Below are 16,248 nucleotides of genomic sequence, written 5' to 3'. Positions count from 1 at the left end.
TTGTTCTGCAGCATCTGAGACTTCTAGTGCTTTCACTGAGCTTTTAGCAATAGCAGAGAAGCAGAAAGTTACCTCCTTTCCCACTGCAGTCAGCCTGGACATGGCTCCAGTATTGCGGGCTGAGTTACATACCTCTGCTTCCATACCCTGGTTAACTGAGTTTGTTAATGTTACAGAAGAAAGGAAAGACCATCTTTCAATCAGATCCTAATGAGTAAGCAAAACCCCAAAACAGCTGTAACAAGAAGTGCTAATGGCAACATACACCGTGCTGTAGTAGTTGCAATGAGAAAAAATTGTTTCTAATCAATATTAATGGGAAGTTTCCTGCTCTGAGAGCTTGAGTGCCTGTTAAGCATCTGTCTCCAGCTGTACCAGCAAGGTAATAGCAGACAGAGCTCTCCTGCAGAGCGCCTTTCTGATACATTCAGGCAGAAGGATGGATTTCACAAGGAGGAGAAGTACCAGGAGGAAAGGAATGAAGAACAAGTTTGTAGCTCTGTCATAGGTGGGTTTTGCTCGCACACACTTCATTTTGCCAAGACAAACCTATTACTCTAGTTCTCCTTAGAAGAATTGCTGTATGATCTGGAAGGGTTTCGTTCCAAGCGTTCACTGACACGCACTGCATCCCCTCTTCCCTGCAGGGAGCAGTTCTGCTGGCAGCAGTGGGGTTTCATCGTGCAGTTACCCAGCTGCCACAGAGGTGACTGCACAGATGAGAATTCATATAGCCAGGGATGAATTTATCCAAACGGAGCCTCTTCCACTCTACATAAGCACTTGCAACACAGAAGCATCTGTCATTCTGAGGGTGCTGAAGGTGCTGACACGTTAGCAAGGAGATAAGAAGTTACTGAACTTCTTGGCTCCTTAAGAAAACACAAGGGCAGAAGGGAAGTCAGCACTATAAAAATACAAAAAGACTTGGAATTGGTTATTACAAAGCACATGAGAAGCTTCTGAGTTTTGATAATTGGTTGGCATTCACATAATCACAGAATCACAGAATGGCCAGGGTTGGAAGGGACCTCAAGGATCATGGATCTCCAACCCTGCTGCCACATGCAGGGCCACCAACCTCCACATTTAATACTAGACCAGGCTGCCCAGGGCCCCATGCAACCTGGCCTTGAACACCTCCAGCGATGGACAGGGCATCCACAGCCTCTCTGGGCAGCTGTTCCAGCACCTCACCACTCTCTCTGTAAAGAACTTCCCCCTATGTCCAACCTAAACCTCCCCTCCCTCAACTTAAAACCATTTCCCCTTGTCCTGCTGTTATCAACTCTTTCAAAGAGTTGATTCCTCTCCAGTTTGTAGGCTTCCATTAGGTACTGAAAGGCTGTAATGAGGTCACCCTGCAGCCTTCTTTTCTCCAGGCTGAACAAGCCCAGCTCCCTCAGCCTGTCCTCATAGGGGAGATGCTCCAGTCATCTGGAGTGGCCATCCTCCGGAGGTGGTTCTGACTTAATGGTGTTGCATCACAGTGAAGCAGTGGTCAGCCTAAGCAGAATGAGAGCCCTTTTTGATATCTGTGTTTATCATTTGCAGTTAAATGCCTTAGTCCTCCTATCTCAAAGCAGTGGCAACTCATCTGCTTTGCATTTTTAAAAAGCAGCTCTTTTACAACAGTGCCTTGTTGAAGACATGTTGTCCCCACCTGCTCCAAGAGGGCAAGGCCGGAGCTGGCCTGAAAAGCAGAGCCCCAGCGGCACCTTCCGTGGAGCAGATGTGAAGGGGAGCTGCCCCAGAAGCAGCCCTGAGGCTCAGCCCGGGTGGGTGGCTGCTGCCGGGCAGGACAGGCCCCGTCTGCAGCAGCTCCAGAGGAGGACAAGCAGCAGCAGCACGGTGGGCTCTGCGCTCCCCAAGTGCCGTGCCAAAGCCCCTCCCTGGTCGCTGGTGGCCGTGCGGCCTCAGGTGCAGCTGCCACACGGCCGGGCTGTGCTGCAGCAGCAGGCAGAGCCCTGCTCAGCCCTCTGCCCCCCTGGTGCGTGCTGCCACGCAGTCACAGAGCTGGGGCTCTCAGGGCTCTGGAAGTCAACGGTTTCACCAGCCGACCTCTTCCTCGTTCCCCGTCCCCGTTTTGCACTGGGATTCCAGGCTTATGGTTTACCTTCCAGAATGAAAGAGACACAACAACTGCTCATTTTAGGGTGCATGAAAGGGTTTATTGAGAGTGCCCAGATCCCCCCACGCCCTCTCTGTGGCAGCAGGGCCATCCCGGCGCCGTCCTCGTAGCCTCACAAGCGAGGCCCGTCGGGGTGCCGCGCGTGCTCTCCGGCGCCCATCTGCCGCTCCCGCGCCACCCGCCTCAGCCATTCGCGGTCTTCGTCCTCCCGCGGCGGTTCCTCGAAGCGGCTGCGCTGGTTGAGCTCCCCGTGCCACGAGGAGCTGCGCACCAGCCGCCGGGGGGACCTGGAGCGGCTGCGCGGCGGGCTCCGTGCTGGGACGCTGCGGGATCTCCGGGCAGATCTCGTGTCCCGCCGCTCCCTGGTGCGCTGCAGCCTTCCCTGGGGCCGGCGGGTCGGGGGCTGAGCCGAGGGGCGCCAGTCAAGGCGCTGCTTGCCAAAGATCCTCTGGCGGCACAGGGGGCAGCTGGGGTTGTTGGCCGTCCACTGCTGGATGCACACCCTGCAGAAGATGTGCCTGCAGGGCAGAGCGCGGACGGTGTCCACGATGTGGTCCAGGCAGATGGGGCACCGCTCCTCGCGGGCCTCCACCGGCCAGACCCACGCCTTGCGCCTCGGGTTGGGAGCCGCCTCCTGGCTCATGGCTGCGGCTGCCCTGGCGCTGTGGGGCTCCAAGGATGGATTTGGAGCCCCAAGGATGATGGATTCGCTGGAGGCTGCCTCTTGCGGAGCAGTCGGCAGCCTCTGCGCCTCCACTCGCAAATCGCTCGCAAGACTCCTCTGTCTCACGCACTGGCAAGGTCTCAGTGTCTCGTGCTCCCACAGGAAGACGCTCACACCTCGAGAGTCGCCAGCAAGACTCAACGCAGGCTGGGCCCGCTGGCTATTTATAGGCACCCGGCGCACTGTGAGGTCACGGGCTGACTGTGACTCTGCGATGCCGTCACCAAGTGCGCACACAGGTGGAGCTTTGCTGTCCGGTTGCCGTGGCGTTCCTATTGTTGGCATTGGCCTGCCCGAGTCCACCCAAGGACTTTCAATGGGACATTTTCACAAGCGGTGACAAATAAAGGATTGATTGAAGCAACCAATGGAATGGATTTGGTGTTGCCATTGATCAGTGCTGTAGCTGTGACCGTGCTGGTGTTTGATAGCAGCGCTAGCAAAGTGAATGCTATCCTGGGTATTTTTCACCAAGAAGTGAAGGGGCAGTGCTTAGCAAGAAGGGATCCCTGTCTTGGTGGGGAAGGAGCAGCGCAGCTTCTCTGTTTCTCTTGTCTCCTTAATTTCTCTCCCCGCCCCTCCTCTGCACCCTCCAGGACTTTCCCTCACATCCTAACCTCATCTGTTCCCTTTTGGGGTGACTTTCAACGTGTCTTGGGTGGAGAGTCATGAACATCAGTTGTGTGTTTATAGCACGTTCCTATTGGAGGGTGTTATCCTACTCAGGGTATGAACTTTAATATTACCTTCAGCCTGCTCCATGTCAGTTGTCAGTCATTGGATCTCCTGTCTTATTTGTTGGTTGGTTGGGGGTGAATGTTTTAATTCCTCTCCCTTTTCTGGCCAACGTATTTGTGGAAGGAAGCCTTTGTTAGTCTTCACGTCCCTTGCCAAAGCCGCCTCCAAGTGTGCTTTGGAGAGCGTTGGCGGCCAAGGGGCTTTTCTGCAGGGCTGCTTTCCAGCTGGTCACTCCTCAGGTGCCCTGGTGCCTCGGGTCGTTCCTCCCCGAGGGCAGGACTTTGCACTTCCCCTTGGTGCAATCCTGGAGATTCCCCTCAAGCCGTTTCTCCAGCCCGCCCGGATCCCTCTGGATGGCTGCACGGCCTTCTGCTGCGTCAGCCGCTCCTCCCAGTTTGGGATCCTGCGCGGCCTTGTGAGGGTACGCTGTGTTCCGTCACCCAGATGGTTCTTGAGGCTCTTCTGGGGGACTGGACCCACTTTTGACCCCTGCGAAGAGCCTGCAGGGTGGCTGCAGTTCTTCCAAATTCAGCAGAGCAGCAGATCTGTAGAGGTGCAAAGGGGCACAGTTATCTCAGCTTTGCATTGTTGGCGGATTGCCCCCAGTCATTTTCCAGGTGCAGGTGAAGTTGTTTCATGGCACAGTTACAACTGTATCCCTGATGGCTACGCTTGCTGATGGCCCTGCTAGCATGTAAGCATCTCATGCTGCCCTCTGAATGTGGTCATCCAGCTTGCAGCCCTGTCTCTCAGCTTCATTTCCCTACCTCAGGTCCCTGCCTCATGTCACAAACTCGCATTTCACTCCTGTAGCCTGATCTCTGCAGTGAATCACTGCATATTAATAGTCTGAAACTTTAAGATTTCCCTCCCCAACAGACTTCCCTGGTAGCGACTCTAAGCTGCATCTCTCTGTATGCTTAGACTCACGTAATGGCTTCGGTTGGGAAGGACCTTAAAGCCCACTCACTTCCAGCCCTTTGCCTGGGTTTCCACGCGGCAGCTCGGGCATCACAGCTCCATCCAACTTGGCCTTGAATGCCTCTGGGGACGGGGCACCCACACTTCTCTGGGCAGCAGTGCCAGGGCCTCACCGCCCTCTGAGTAAAGAGATTTCTCTTTGCATGGAACCTAAATCTCCCTCTGTTTTGCTTAAGACTGTTCCCCCTTGTCCTGTCTCTGTCTGGCAGCGTGAACAGTTGCTCTCCCTCCTGTTAAGCTCCCTTTAAGTACTGAAAGACTTAGAGTCCAGAAGCAAGAGGCATGAGATTTGCTTGTAAGCAGAGCTGGGTACAGACTGCCTGCCTGCATGGGCAGGTGAGCCTTACAAGCAGTAACGAGCCGCTTGGTGGGGCAGTCAGTGCCATGATGGCAGGGGATGGCTGCAGGATGGGCTGGGCTGTGTGCCTGCGGGTTGGAATGCCAAAGGTAAGCTGTTTACAGCCGTGGTGGGAATTACTGTCACTGAATGCAGCGTGAGAGGTTGGTTGAGCTGTAGTGTTTCTTGTTGGCAGTAAAACCCAGGGAGGTTTGCTTAGTCTGTAGTGTGTGTAGGGTGGCACTCACACTGTGCATCTTCCAAGTGTTGTAGCAACAGCAGAGATCAGATTTACGTAAGGGAAGGCAACTTTTCTTACTTTCTGGAGGCAAAAATTGAGGGGAGGTGTTTGGAAATGCTGTTACTCATCGATGATAAAAAGAGGTTGCAGTAACATCATGTCCAAATTTTTCTTAGTTGTCCAAGAAAACCAGATGCCAGGCCTCGTGCTCGCTGTGTTGGATTAAATGCTTATCTTGTACATCCAGCTTATGGCTTACAGTAGCACCTCTGTCTGTTTTCTGGGAGAAACATAAGCCATGTCAGCACTCTCCTGACTGACACAACTGTCTTACTTCACAGAATCCCAGAATCCCAGAATCACAGAATGGCCAGGGTTGGAGGGGACCTCAAGGATCATGGATCTCCAACCCTGCTGCCACATGCAGGGCCACCAACCTCCACATTTAATACTAAACCAGGCTGCCCAGGGCCCCATGCAACCTGGCCTTGAACACCTCCAGCGATGGACAGGGCATCCACAGCCTCTCTGGGCAGCTGTTCCAGCACCTCACCACTCTCTCTGTAAAGAACTTCCCCCTGAAGTTCAACCTAAATCTCAAAACCATTTCCCCTCGTCCTGCAGTTATCAATCCTTTCAAAGAGTTGATTCCTCTCCAGTTTGTAGGCTCCCTTTAGGTACTGAAAGGCTGCAATGAGGTCACCCTGCAGCCTTCTTTTCTCCAGGCTGAACAAGCCCAGCTCCCTCAGCCTGTCCTCATAGGGGAGGTGCTCCAGTCCAATCATCTTCGTGGCCCTCCTCTGGACCCTCTCCAACAGCTCCCTGTCTTTTCTGTAGTGAGGGCTCCACAGTTCGACGCAGTATTCAGATGGGGCCTCACAAGAGCAGAGTAGAGGGGGACAATCACCTCCCTGTCCCTGCTGACCATCCTTCTTCTGATGGAGCCCAGGATCCCATTTGCTTTCTGAGCTGCAAGGGCACACTGCTGGCTCATGTTAAGCTTTTCATCTATCAAGACCCCCAGGTCCTTCTCCACAGGGCTGCTCTCAAGGACTGCTCCTTCCAGTCTGTATGGATGCCTCGGATTCCTCCGGCCCAAGTGCAAAACTCTACACTTTGCCGTGCTGAACCTCATCAAGTTCCCTCAGGCCCACCTTTCTAGCCTCTTGAGGTCCCCTCTGAATGGCATCCCTTCCTTCAACCATGTCGACCGCACCACTCAGCTTGGTGTCGTCAGCAAACTTGCTGAGGTTGCACTCGATTGCATCATCGATGTCATTGATAAAGATGTTAAAGAGCACCAGTCCCAAGACAGAGCCCTGGGGGACACCGCTCGTTACTGGCCTCCACCTGGACATAGAGCCATTGATGACCACCCTCTGTCTGCGGCCTTTTAACCAGTTTCTTATCCATCAAGTGGTCCACCCATCAAATCAACATCCCTCCAATTTGGAGACAAGGATGTGGTGGGGGACCGTGTCAAAGGCCTTGCTCAAGTCCAGGTAAATGACATCGGTCACCTTTCCCTTGTCCACCGATGCTGTCACTCCATCATAGAAGGCCACCAGATTAGTCAAGCATGACCTTCCCCTGGTGAAGCCGTGCTGGCTGTCAGAGATCACACGCCCATCCCTCATGTGATCAAGCATGTCATCCAGGATGATCCGTTCCATGATCTTCTCAGGCACAGAGGTGAGACTCACCGGCCTGTAGTTCCCGGGGTCCTCCTTGCTCCCTTTCTTGTAAATGGGAGTGACGTGACCCTTCCTCCAGTCATCCGGGACCTCACTTGACAGCCCCGACTTTTCAAATGTGATGGAGAGAGGCTCAGCAACCACCTCAGCCAGCTCCTTCAGAACCCTGGGGTGAACGTGGTGTGCACGTGTGACAGCAGGACATGTGACGTACATGTGACACATAACACATCACGTGACTCACACGATACACACATGTCATACACATGACCTGCACATGTCACATGACCCCCACACATCACATGACCCACACATCACATGACACATATGACACCCAGAAGTCACGTGACATGCTTCCAAGGGGCTGCTGTCTGTGTGCTGCTGCACAAAGCCACGGGCACACCTCACCTGCTGTGTCTTCAGTATGGTACTCCATTGTGCCATTTAAGCCCTCCGCCCCCCTGGTGCGTGCTGCCACGCAGTCACAGAGCTGGGGCTCTCAGGGCTCTGGAAGTCAACGGTTTCACCAGCCGACCTCTTCCTCGTTCCCCGTCCCCGTTTTGCACTGGGATTCCAGGCTTATGGTTTACCTTCCAGAATGAAAGAGACACAACAACTGCTCATTTTAGGGTGCATGAAAGGGTTTATTGACAGTGCCCAGATCCCCCCGCGCCCTCTCTGTGGCAGCAGGGCCATCCCGGCGCCGTCCTCACAGCCTCACAAGTGAGGCCCGTCGTTGTGCCGCGCGTGCTCTCCGGCGCCCATCTGCCGCTCCCGCGCCACCCGCCTCAGCCATTCGCGGTCTTCGTCCTCCCGCGGCGGTTCTTCGAAGCGGCTGCGCTGGTTGAGCTCCCCGTGCCAGGAGGAGCTGCGCACCAGCCGCCGGGGGGACCTGGAGCGGCTGCGCGGCGGGCTTCGTGCTGGGACGCTGCGGGACCGCCGGGCAGATCTCGTGTCCCGCCGCTCCCTGGTGCGCTGCAGCCTTCCCTGGGGCCGGCGGGTCGGGGGCTGAGCCGAGGGGCGCCAGTCAAGGCGCTGCTTGCCAAAGATCCTCTGGCGGCACAGGGGGCAGCTGGGGTTGTTGGCCGTCCACTGCTGGATGCACACCCTGCAGAAGATGTGCCTGCAGGGCAGAGCGCGGACGGTGTCCACGATGTGGTCCAGGCAGATGGGGCACCGCTCCTCGCGGGCCTCCACCGGCCAGACCCACGCCTTGCGCCTCGGGTTGGGAGCCGCCTCCTGGCTCATGGCTGCGGCTGCCCTGGCGCTGTGGGGCTCCAAGGATGGATTTGGAGCCCCAAGGATGATGGATTCGCTGGAGGCTGCCTCTTGCGGAGCAGTCGGCAGCCTCTGCGCCTCCACTCGCAAATCACTCGCAAGACTCCTCTGTCTCACGCACTGGCAAGGTCTCAGTGTCTCGTGCTCCCACAGGAAGACGCTCACACCTCGAGAGTCGCCAGCAAGACTCAACGCAGGCTGGGCCCGCTGGCTATTTGTAGGCACCCGGCGCACTGTGGAGTCACGGGCTGACTGTGACTCTGCGATGCCGTCACCAAGTGCGCACACAGGTGGAGCTTTGCTGTCCGGTTGCCGTGGCGTTCCTATTGTTGGCATTGGCCTGCCCGAGTCCACCCAAGGACTTTCAATGGGACATTTTCACAAGCGGTGACAAATAAAGGATTGATTGAAGCAACCAATGGAATGGATTTGGTGTTGCCATTGATCAGTGCTGTAGCTGTGACCGTGCTGGTGTTTGATAGCAGCGCTAGCAAAGTGAATGCTATCCTGGGTATTTTTCACCAAGAAGTGAAGGGGCAGTGCTTAGCAAGAAGGGATCCCTGTCTTGGTGGGGAAGGAGCAGCGCAGCTTCTCTGTTTCTCTTGTCTCCTTAATTTCTCTCCCCGCCCCTCCTCTGCACCCTCCAGCACTTTCCCTCACATCCTAATCTAATCTGTTCCCTTTTGGGTTGACTTTTAACGTGTCTTGGGTGGAGAGTCACGAACATCATTGAGTGTTCCTATTGGAGTGTGTTATCCTCCGTAGGGCTATGAATTTTAACATTAACTTCAGCCTCCTCCATGTCAGTTGTTAGTCATCAGTTCTTCCTGTCTTATTTATTGGTTGACTGGGGCCTCACAAGAGCAAAGTAGATGGGGACAATCACCTCTCTGTCCTGCTGGCTACCCCTCTTTTGGTGGAGCCCAGGATACCATTTGCCTTCCGAGCCACAAGGGCACACTGCTGGCTCATGTTAAGTTTTTCATCTATCAAGACCCCCAGGTCCCTCTCCACAGGGCTGCTCTCATGGCCCGCTCTCCAGTTCTTTTTTTTAATGCCACCAACAGGCAAAGGGATAAAAGCCCCAGCTGGAGAGCCTCGTCACCCCCTGAGCTGCCAGTGCAGGATCCCAGCTGCATTACTGCTGCAGGTTGGCAGGCCTGAACTGCAGACGTGCAGCACTGAGCACAGCCCCGAGGCAAGTGGTCAGCTGCCAGCCCCTGTGAGCCCAGCCAAACCACACCTTCCCTAAGGGCTTTTAAGAGGGATTATTCTGGAGGAGAATGAAAGAAGGGGGAATTTGCAGCGCCTCCCCTGAGTGTACTTAATTTCTTGAGGAGTTACAATATGTTTATGTCACCACACTCAAGAGAAATCCCACTCTGCAGCTTCTCTACCTTGGGAGAGCTCAGGAAGGTTTGGGTATCTCTGCCTCTCCCACCAGCCTGCACAATGATCCCCTCTATCTGACCAGACACTCTGCCATCAGTGTTACACTGCTCTCCAAAGGTTCTTGCAGGGCTTGAAGCAGATGTTGGTCTCCTTGTGCTGAGGGACCCCCACATGCAGCCTTGTCATCTTGGACAGATGCTTTCAAAACCTTCAAAAGTATGGAGATTGGGTGACCCAGCTCCTCTGCAGAAGCCTTTGCTCAGCATTTCAGGATTCTTACAGATAATAGAAAATAGTACAGCTAAGCTTCTTTGGTGAGGTCTTAAACTATCCTGGTGACAGGGGCACATGGAGGGGCTGAAAGGTACCAGTGAAGTCAGAAATGCAGATTTATATTCAATAAGCCTTAAATCATACTCCAAGAAAAAGTAGCAATACCTGGGTTACAGCATTGTGATGCTGCAACAATGGTGCCAAGGGAGGGGATTCCCAGCCCTGCAATATGGTCTCCTTGTGAGCACCAGGACCCGTGAGGTGTGCTGCTGTCACTCAGGAAGCGTAGCAAGGGGTGTGAAAAATCTCCTGGTTCTTTTCACCAATCTGAGCAGGCAGCTCTTGGTTTTGAATGAGCTCAAATGAAGACCCTTGGCTCACAGCCTTTGTGTGCTCTGACCAGTTCAGCCCTATGCCACAGGAAACCTGTTTGCTCTGGATATGTAAATAACCCTGAGGACTTCTCTTCAAGGCTACAAGTGCTGGAGTACTGCACAGTAACAATAACCAAGGTTCAGCTGCATTAACTCCTCTGCAAGCCTGGCAGTGCCTCTCCACATTCTCTCTGCTGTGAGAATCTTTCGCTTTCCCCCCTTTCAAAGTCTGAAGTCTCTCTATACCACACTAAGGGCACCAAATCAGATCTGCAGCTTAAGGTGCTAACACTCAGTGCCCTGTCACCTCCTCCTGCGATCAGAGCAGGGCACCTCCAGCCTCAAAGCTGCAGCAGGACGTGCTGCTCTCAGCATGACTGCCATCAAAAGTGCCCACAGTCAGACATGTCTGTGTAGGTCAACACGGCATACAGACCACAGCCCATCACCAGCAGAAAAAAAATAACTTGAATAGTTCGTTTGTGTCCTCTCCAGCTTCACCCTTCACGTGCATTCATGCAAGACAACAGTCCCTTGCCCTTGGCAGCATCCCCAGGACCGAGGCAGCCACTGCCAGGCTTGGGCTTGGCAGAACAGCGAAGGAAAGGGCTCATCTTTGGGCTGTTAGCATGCCTGAGTGATCCCGCTCAGCCCCAGCACTGCTCCCCATCCCACAGCTTTCAGCAGGTCCCTGCCTGGCACCCAGCCCCAGCTAAGCTACAGCAGTGCTCACTGCTTTTAGACACTGATTCCTTGCAGGCCAGAACTGTTGAAACACTTCCCCTCATCTCCTCTCCTGGAAGGCAGAAAACACTGCCTGGGAGTTGCTATTAAGTCTTTTGATAAATTCAGTTATTGGTTTACATACGCTTGCAGCTTTCTCTCTCATAGCTTTCTGTCTGGAAGCGTGTGGTTCTTACCTAAAGTGAATTCCTTCAGGAAACGCAGAGGAAGTCCACAGCCACTGCAGGGTTGCTGCCTGCAGCTCTGCAGGGCAGGGGAGAGCCCAGCGACACCCACCTGGCCCACCCTGCAGCCATTAGTCCCATAACACATAACCAGTGCTCAAAATCAAACCCTTATGATGTGAAATGCATTACTTAACATGACCCAACAGCATGCATGCCCTTCTCCCCATCCTAAAGCTTTCCTCCTCATCGTATTGCAGCCAGCAGCCCCAGAACTGTCCCCACACCAGGTCAGCCTCAGGACCCCTCAGGGCCCCAACGATGTAGAGTTGGGCCCAATCTCTTTTATTCTACAAGAATTAGCAATGCTCCAATCAAGCAGGCCATCTAATTGCTGTAGCAACGTTACAAAGCAAGGTGGAAGGCTGAGCGGTTCATGCTGCCTTGCCCAATGGAGGGTGGTTAGTTACATTGTTGGGTGATTTTCTTCCCCCTCTCTTTTTTTCTGTGAAAATTTCAATTTGCCTTAAGGCAGCATCAGGAGCAGATAGCTACCTAATCCCTCAGCAGCCCGGGCCTGACCTGCTGCAAATTTCTGCGTCTGTCAGTAGTGCACAGCCACATTCCTCGCCTGAACAATACAAAGGCACAGGGATCCACTTACCTTCAAGCCCTGCTTAAAACCTGTGCTGCAAAGCTCTTTATATAATCACAAACCAAAAGTCAAATCCGTGTGAACCAGCAGGCGAAAATGTATTTTACTTGTTTGGCGAGCCTTGAGGAGCATTGTTAAATATTTTCTATAGTTCTTTCTTTAAAGGCTTACAGTTTTTCCTTCTCCTCCCTTTCCCTGATAGGTTCTTAAATCCTTTTTGCTCAGCAAACATTAATTTTCCTTTGTCCCAAAGTGCTAAAATTGACATCTCTGTTACTCCCACTTCCTGGTACAGCTCATTGACCATTACTGCTAATAATGCCAGCAGAGCTGGGCGGGATGCTGGGCGCTGAGGGACCAAGCGAGCTGCTGCAGGCAAACATGAGTGTGTTTCTCCATTGGCCCCACACAACTGGAGCATATTCTCCTCCCTCTGCATTTAGAAGTTTAAGCAAATAATCTGGAGGTCAAGTTCTCAATCATGTTACATCACCACCCTCTTACTGACTCTGTGCTGAGCTGTGTGCTCCCGGGGGTGAGATGTCAACATGCAGCAGTCCTTCCCTGCAGGGCAGCGAGGGGCAGAAGGAGCGTGTGTGGATGGGATGACATAGCATCAAAACTGGGGACTGTAGCTCTGCACTGAAGCAAACCAGAGACCTGTGGGCAGAACGGCAGTGCCCAGCACTGGGATGAAGACAGAAGCGTGCTGGGGTTGCTTCAACATTTCTCTGCTGAAGTCATTAGTGTTGTGTTTCTTTGTGAGAAGATAACGGCCGGGGCCTGGACAGCAGGAGATGTGCTGTATGGGAGATAAAGGATACGCACAAGGCCTGGAACTTTTATAGGATCACAGAATGTCCCATGAGGATCACCGAGCTCAGCCCCTGGCTCCACACAGCACCACCCTGGGGGCCCACTGCCCTGTGCAGCCCATTCTATGCCCACCGCCCCCCAGGGCAAAGCCTTCCCCTGACCCCCACCTGACTCTCTCCTAACACAGCTCTGCGCCGTTCCCTTGGGCACTGTTGTGATACCAAAGAGCAGAGCTCAGCGCTGCCCTCTGCTCCCTGTGGTGAGCTGTGGCCACCATGAGGCCTCCCCTCAGCCTGCTCTGGGCCCAGCAAACAGAGTGACCTCAGCTGCTCCTCACACAGCCCTCAGAGCAATCCCCAACTTCATGGTCTCATGTAAGAACCCACAGGAGGTATCATGGCAATGTGGCAGCTCCCCAGGGGGGCACAGAAATGCCTGTGGTGCAGTACAGGAGCTGCCATGACACACAAGCATGGATGGCTGCACGACGCTGACGTGCATCGTGGTGTGTGGAAACACCTCCATGCATGCAAACTTCCGTGTTTCACAAGCACCCTCTGAAATGTGCAGGTGCTCCAGCTATTCCCCAAACAAGCCTCTATGCTGGGTCAAAGCATAGCAGAGCATGTCAGAATTAGCAGTCAGGTGCTGCAGTCACACCAGGAGGGGCAGAAGGAACCAGCCCCAGCCATCAGGCATCAGCCCCAGGCCCAGACACAACTGCACAGAGATTCATGTTTCTGTATGCATTTTCTGCTTCCCAAAATAGCTAGTGAACATAGGTGAAAATGGGAGAAAAGAAAAAAAAAAAAAAAGAGGATTTCCTGAGAGCTTTGGCAATCTAAGCCTTTTCAGTTTGGGTACACCATAGAAAGGTGCCGTGAGGAGGAGAAGGACAGATGTGACACAAACAGTTCTGTAACTCTATCCAGGCACATTACAGCTGGGAAAGGGGAGTACTAGGGAGCAGAGAATGGATCATCCAGGTTCCGTTCCATCTCTGCAGCAAAGCATTTTGCATTTCAGGCCCTGCTTCAACCTTATCTATCAGCTTAAACTCCTTCTTCCAAAAGCTATTATTACCAAAAACCTTTCAGTTTTGTCCTTTGAGGAAGTTCTCCTTACTATGGAGAGATAATTCTGTCTTTATGCTTGGTAGGGAAGGAACTTAAACACCATCACATCCATTATGGTTCTGCATTTAGCATAAAGCTATGATCAAATTACATATATGTTTTAACAGTTGTTGCAGTGGTATTAAGAAATTACAGCATTAAAGGCACGTGCTTACATTCAAAATGCTTAAATTACACTGCTCAGAAGAAGCTGATGCCACATTTAGAGAATTACAAGCTTTTTATTTTCAAGTAGAAACACGAATCCCAAGGGGCAGAACACTTTAAAACGTACACATTTTGACTTATTTGTAGGAAAGTCTTTAGGATGCCTAAGAAACAAAACTATGTTTGTTCTCAGCCTAGATTTAAGCCTTCTCTGAATAGGAAGGAAGACCCTGGTTTCTCATCCTCTGGCACAGCATGGGAAGAAAAACAGAGCGGGAGCAACCAAACTCACTGCTCTTGGCAGGACTTCACTCACTGGGATTCCACTGGCCTGACAGGGATGCCTGTGCTGGCCCCAGGCTTGAGGAGCGACTTCCTGAGCCAGAAACCTGGAGCCTTTCTGTGCACATTTCAGGAAAAGACTTCCTTCAATTCAAGAGGTGGGGCAGCTCCAACACTCTTCTGGAAAGGAGAAAAAACAGAAAGCGGTTGGTGTATCTGCTGAGGGTTCTTTCAGTGCAAAATACTGAAGTCAGAGCAGTGGTATTCTGAGATATTGTTTGTTTGTTTTGGGGGCTTGGTTTGTTTGGGTTTGCTTTTATAATATCCACTTCTTAGAGGTTCAGAGATATTAAGATTGGACCCCACTCTGCTTCCTGCACTGGTGTTGCCATGCTGGAAAGCACCTGCACAAGGCAGAGTTCAGCTTGAAGTGGGAACAACATACCAAACCCATCCCACAAAGCCCATGGCCTGAAACAAACCCCTGCCCTGAGCTCCCATCTCTGACTGTAGGGCTGCATCTGATACCTGATAAGAGCTCTTCTTCCTGACAGCTGGCTCCTGTGATTGTCAACTGCTCATAGAAACAGCACTGAATTTGCAATTAAAAGCATCTCGAGCCTGTGTAAGGCATACAGCGTAACCAGGGCTTACACGTATTTCAGATTCCAGCACATAAAAAAAAAACAGCAGAGGAGGTTGAAGGGTGACACAATATTATAAAGTGCATGTTGAGTTGTGTAAACAAGTTGAGGGTTTTACAGCTTCTGGGAATTGACTTCTCTGATGCCTAGGGAGTCTGCTGTGCTGTGGAAAAACAAAAGTCACTGGGATTTTTAAAACGTACCCCAGAGAAAAGCAATCATGAGTGTGAGCTGCCCCTGACAGGTCTGCCTTGCTGTCCCCGCAGGCCATTGTGGATTGCACGCGGTGGGCATCTCCCACCTCCAGCAGTGACCCCACGCCCTGAGCACAGCACAGCAGCTCTGCAGCCTCCCAGCTCTCCTTTCCTAGAAAATCACATCCAGAAGCAGCAGATGCTGGGCATACGTCAGCACCTCAGGGACAGCCCATGACGGCACACGGCTCAACTGTCCTCCCCAGGGCACAGGGAGCTCCATCTGAGCTCAGGGGCATCTCCTGCCAGGCCGCAGCACACAGCGGGCAGCCAAGCTTAGCTTTTCCTGCACCCCCCCCTCCCCCCCCCGAGCTGCATATCAAAGCTGCTGTGAACAATATCGGCCAGGGAGCACAAACAAAGCCAGAGGAGAGGTCACAGCCGTTCCCACAACAAGATGTCCTAGTCACAAAGGATAAAAGCAAAGCAGGAGCCCCCGGCCCCCATTCCTTCCATCCTGAGCACCGTGGTATCCATCGCTGGGAATCAAAGCTTTCCTCTCCCCCATCCCTCCTGCAGCAGGACACCCGTGGCCGCCTGCCACGTGGAGCAGGATGAAAGCAGCCACGGCCCTCACACCCCGCAGGGCTCCAGAACAGAGCTGCGCAGCACAGGGCTCATCACAGCAGCGTCCTCACAGACTGCAGCACATTCACAGCACCTCCATGGCAGAAGCTCATGGCACAGCGTGGTGCTGCCACTCCAACATCCACCTGCATGCTGAGCTCTGTGATTTGTATTCCTTAATCCATCCTGACACGTGGGAAGGGGCAGAGCCCTGTGATGGAGCTGGATCCCATGCAGACAGCTCTGGGCACACCGCATTTCCGTGCCTCGCTGCTTACCTGGCATCAGCCAGCTGTCATTATTGGCAGCCTCCTCTTCCTGTTGTACACACACCACTCCTGCTCCATCCCTACAGGGATGCAAGTGCTCCAGGGCAGTCTTGAAACTGCTCCAGGCAGCTGGGACCACTGTCACTGCTGGGACACGCGTCACTGCTATGTGTGAACACGTGGAGCATCTCCAGGTGGCTGCAGCACACCAGCCTCAGCAAGGCCACCATCAGCGAGCGCTGTGACAAACACAGTGTGCTCCTGCTGCCGTGGGACACCACTGCCCCAACACCTCCTGGGTCAGCACCAGGATTGGGCTGCAGGAAACTGGTCCAACGCAGCTTCATGATCCAAAGAGCAAATTCATGGCTGAGCCTGGAACAAAACTATTTTCATTTGACAGTGAA

General features: G+C 53.2%; 2 protein-coding genes across 2 annotated transcripts; both read right to left on the bottom strand.

Moving 5' to 3' along the window:
* Positions 1–2,164: 2,164 nt before the first annotated feature.
* Positions 2,165–3,919, bottom strand: LOC146542939 (uncharacterized). Its single transcript, XM_085241351.1, has one exon. The coding sequence runs from the start codon at positions 3,138–3,140 to the stop codon at positions 2,244–2,246; it is 897 nt and encodes a 298-aa protein (XP_085097477.1). The 5' UTR covers positions 3,141–3,919; the 3' UTR covers positions 2,165–2,243.
* Positions 3,920–7,469: 3,550 nt separating this feature from the next.
* Positions 7,470–12,059, bottom strand: LOC146542938 (uncharacterized). Its single transcript, XM_085241794.1, has one exon. The coding sequence runs from the start codon at positions 8,458–8,460 to the stop codon at positions 7,564–7,566; it is 897 nt and encodes a 298-aa protein (XP_085097920.1). The 5' UTR covers positions 8,461–12,059; the 3' UTR covers positions 7,470–7,563.
* Positions 12,060–16,248: the final 4,189 nt, after the last annotated feature.

This window comes from Meleagris gallopavo, chromosome 22 (genome assembly GCF_905368555.1).
Source record: "Meleagris gallopavo chromosome 22, MGAL_WU_HG_1.1, whole genome shotgun sequence".
Classification (NCBI taxonomy): Eukaryota; Metazoa; Chordata; class Aves; order Galliformes; family Phasianidae; genus Meleagris; species Meleagris gallopavo.
The sequence above is the reverse complement of the archived record's forward strand: the minus strand, read 5'-3'. Positions and strand labels throughout refer to the sequence as shown.

Excerpts from the sequence above, each read along its gene's own strand:
- LOC146542938 (XM_085241794.1), bottom strand. The coding sequence starts at position 8,460 with ATGCCAACAATAGGAACGCCACGGCAACCGGACAGCAAAGCTCCACCT.
- LOC146542939 (XM_085241351.1), bottom strand. The coding sequence starts at position 3,140 with ATGCCAACAATAGGAACGCCACGGCAACCGGACAGCAAAGCTCCACCT.